The sequence below is a fragment of the Suricata suricatta genome, chromosome 17 (genome assembly GCF_006229205.1).
Source record: "Suricata suricatta isolate VVHF042 chromosome 17, meerkat_22Aug2017_6uvM2_HiC, whole genome shotgun sequence".
In the NCBI taxonomy this organism is placed as follows: Eukaryota; Metazoa; Chordata; class Mammalia; order Carnivora; family Herpestidae; genus Suricata; species Suricata suricatta.
This window is the reverse complement of record NC_043716.1, coordinates 34100588-34104300: the sequence shown is the minus strand read 5'-3', so window position 1 is coordinate 34104300 and position 3713 is coordinate 34100588. Positions and strand designations below refer to the sequence as shown.

General features: G+C 62.4%; 1 protein-coding gene across 1 annotated transcript in view; it reads left to right on the top strand.

Annotated features, from left to right (window-relative positions):
* NXPH3 (neurexophilin 3) overlaps window positions 1–3303 on the top strand; it is a 10614-nt gene extending 7311 nt beyond the window's left edge. Inside the window, exons 5-6 of the mRNA XM_029927012.1 lie at window positions 32–185; window positions 1407–3303. Of these exons, the coding sequence (XP_029782872.1) occupies window positions 32–185; window positions 1407–2167 (915 nt within the window). The 3' untranslated portion in view covers window positions 2168–3303. The remainder of the gene's footprint in view (window positions 1–31; window positions 186–1406) is intronic.
* The last annotated feature ends 410 nt before the right edge of the window (window positions 3304–3713 follow it).

Sequence of the window (3713 nt, the reverse complement as noted above, 5' to 3'; positions counted from 1 at the left end):
CCCCCCCCCCCGCACTACCCCTGGGGCCTAGCGGGCAGGGCCACCCAGCACACCTCTGCGGGCATGGCCAGGGTCAGACGCAGGGGGCGTGAACACCCCAGGCCCCTGGGGAGCCCTCCAGAGCCCAGCCCTCCCGTCCTCACCCCAGGGGTCACCAGCAAACCCAAAAGCTGCCCCAGATGTGAGTCGGTGCCCCTAGTGCTGCTAAGGGGACACATAGGGCAAGTACTCTCTTTGGAAGCTGAGTAAGCACACACCAGGCGGCTGCCCTCAGGAAACCTTGTCGGCTCCCTGCTGCCCTCCGGAGCTGTCCCCAGCCTGCGCTGGGTCACGCTGTCCTGCTGGCCCTCCCCACAGCTCCTCCAGGAGGCCTTTCCTGGTGGTGCCTGTGGTCACAGCTACTCCGGCTCTGCCGGCTAAACCTTGGCAGTTTTGGCGGAGGATTCCGGGTTGGGGATGGGCCTTGGAGAGAATCTCCATACACAGGCCTACCTGGTCTCCGGGGCTGGGAGTGTGTGCAGTGGAATGGAAGGGCTGACCCCATGTGACCTGGCCTCTGAGGGATGGAACTCGGTGGCCTCATCCGTAGAATGGGAATACTAAGAACTCCTGGCTCGGAGGGTCCTAGTGTCTTGGCCTGGCGTCATCGGTGGGCACCAGAGTGTTGGACTTTTCCACAGCTTGGTTGTCGGGGTGTGGGACTCACTCCAGGCACCGCTCCCCCCTCCCCCTGCCCAAACCTGAACTGCATTTGTACAGGAGAGAGAATGTCACTGGGCTCAGCTCTCTTATTTCATTGTCTACTGCTCCTCTGAGTCTCAGAAGACTAAAGTATGGGTGGTGGCATCCCATCTAACAGCCTAGAAAGTGCCAAAAAACAGGGGCCACACCTCTCCCTTCAATGGGGCGGGGGGGGGGGGGGTTGTCCCAGCAGAGGGATGGGGCTCTTTGAGAGCAGTGGTAGCGCCTCCGCATCAGCCTGGGAATTTCATGGGGGCGGGGAGTTTCCTCTGTAAAAGTCTAGCCTTAGAACCGCTCCTGCGAGACTGGGGGCTCTGTCAGCGCAAGGATATGTTCTGTCAGATGAGGACTCTCCCAAGATCAGGAGCTGGGCCTCCCCTGTCAGAATGGGGACTCCCTAGGGGCAAGGGCTGTGTCTCTCTGGTCCCATGGTCCATTGGAGAGAATCCTTGATCGTCCTTCCAGATGCTGTAGTAGCCAGAGACAGGACAGTGCGGGGACGGGACAGGGGTGGCCTGAGTGTCAGAGGGCGCGAGATGGGACCACAGCACAAGCCGGAGGGCACCCGACTCCTAGAGTAAGACGGGCAAACCATCACTCAGCCTCAAGCCAGTGGAAGGGACAGGCAGGGAGTTGAGGCAGTTGGTGGCGGACATAGTGACCAGAACTCCTGGGTCCTCTGGGGACAGGGCTGTCACTCTCCTCCCAACTCCCTCCACAGGTCATCTACGGCCAGGATGACGGTCCTCCCGGCTCTGAGGACCCTGAGCGTGATGACCACGAGAGCCAGCCCCGGCCCCGGATGCCCCGGAAGCGAGGCCACATCTCACCTAAGTCCCGCCCTGTGGCCAACTCCAGTCTGCTAGGGCTGCTGGCTCCCCCCGGGGAGGCATGGGGGGTCCTCGGGCAGCCTCCCAACCGCCCAAACCACAGCCCCCCACCTTCAGCCAAGGTGAAGAAAATCTTTGGCTGGGGTGACTTCTACTCCAACATCAAGACGGTGGCCCTGAACCTGCTCGTCACCGGGAAGATCGTGGACCACGGCAACGGGACCTTCAGCGTCCACTTCCGGCACAACGCCACCGGCCAGGGCAACATCTCCATCAGCCTCGTGCCCCCCAGTAAGGCTGTAGAGTTCCACCAGGAGCGGCAGATCTTCATCGAAGCCAAGGCCTCCAAAATCTTCAACTGCCGAATGGAGTGGGAGAAGGTGGAACGGGGCCGCCGGACCTCGCTCTGCACCCATGACCCGGCCAAGACCTGCTCCCGTGACCACGCTCAGAGCTCAGCCACCTGGAGCTGCTCCCAGCCCTTCAAAGTCGTCTGTGTCTACATCGCCTTCTACAGTACGGACTACAGGCTGGTCCAGAAGGTGTGCCCAGATTACAACTACCACAGCGATACTCCCTACTACCCCTCCGGGTGACCCTGGGCAGGCCACCGAGGCCGGGCCGGGGCTGGAAGGACAGGCCTGCCCGCGGAGGAGGCCATCTGGCTGGATACTGGGCAGGGAAGGGAAGGGACCTCAGGCAGGGAGGGGGGTGGAGAGGAGGAGATGCCAGGTGGGGCCAAGGCCAAGTCCCACGTGGTGGTGGGGAAGGGGTCCCAAGCGCTGGCCCCAGCCTGGGGTTGTGGAGCGATTGGGGCATAGGAGCACTGAAGGAGGAGTGAGCTTCTGGGCAGCCCCACTGGCTTCCCTGCTGAGCGACAGGAAGATGCTGGGCCCCCGAGACCCCCGGGGAAGGCAGACCGGTGTGGCCGGATAAAGTCGTGGAGAAGAGCCTGAAACCTTGACTCCCTCCTTGCCATCCTGCAGAAGAAAAGCACCCAGGAGAGGGGTATCTCGTCAGAGTGGACGCCAAGTAGGCAACAAAGGATGGCAGAAATAGGGCTGCCTGGGGAGGGCCCCCTCAGCCCCTTGTCCTGGACTGTGGCCTGAGCTTGGCTTCAGTCTGAAGTGGTGACCCCTGGAGTCCCTTTGATGTTTTGACAAATAGACCATCTGCTCCCAGCCAGGCCACACCTTTCCAAAATTCCCTCTCCTGCCATTGCTGCCCCTCCCCTGCCCGTCCCTCTCCCCACCCCACCCCTGCCCCTCTTTGTGCTGATGGGACACCCATCCTTAAGCTCCAAAACTCCCTCTCCTGCCATTGCCACCCCTCCCCTGCCTGTCCCTGCCCGCCCCCGCCCACCCTTGTGCTGATGGGACACCCATCCTTAAGCTGAAACAGAGGATGATTGTGGTTCTCCCAACACCAAGGCCACAGATAGAAGCCCCTCACCCCTTGCGCTGTGTCCCCCTCACCACCCCACCCCCTGCTGGCTCCTCTGGGAGTGTCCTCTGTCCGGCCAGCGAGACTCGCCTGTCAGCCTGGGGCTCGGGGGCCCTCAGCCCCTTGGGCCGGGTGACGCCAGGCTGACAGGGGCGCACCAGACCTGTTCCGTGGTGTCTGTTTGTGGGTGGGGGAGGGGAGGGTGGGGTGTGAAATCACCTTGATTGTCAGCTTCTGTGTACACAGTCTCGTTCTGGAGCCGGGAATAAAGCTTTCCCAGGGCACGGCATTCTGAACTGTCGAGGGAAGGAGGGAAAGGGCCCGGGGTGCCCTCCCCCACCCTGTCCAGCCAGCGCCGCCCGGACAACAGCTGTCGGAGCTGGTGCTCACAGAGGGCCTCAGGGCTTCCCTCTCCAGCCTCCTTTCTGGGGCTGTCGGGAAAGCTGGGAGGACACTCTTTGGTGCTCCTTGGGGGGGAATGCCATCTTCAGAGCAGCCTGGGGAGGAAGAGCTAGTGGGGGGATGGCCCGCGGTGTTCCATGTGGCCTCTCTGGGCGGCCGTCCGGGTGGGCCTGGGGTGGGGGGCCCACGCTCTGTCAGGGTTTTGCTCCATGGCCCTGGGACATGTCCATCCTCCTCTCCGGGTCTCTTTCCGCTTTGTAAAATGAGGAATGTGCCCAACTCGAGCTTGTCCGATGT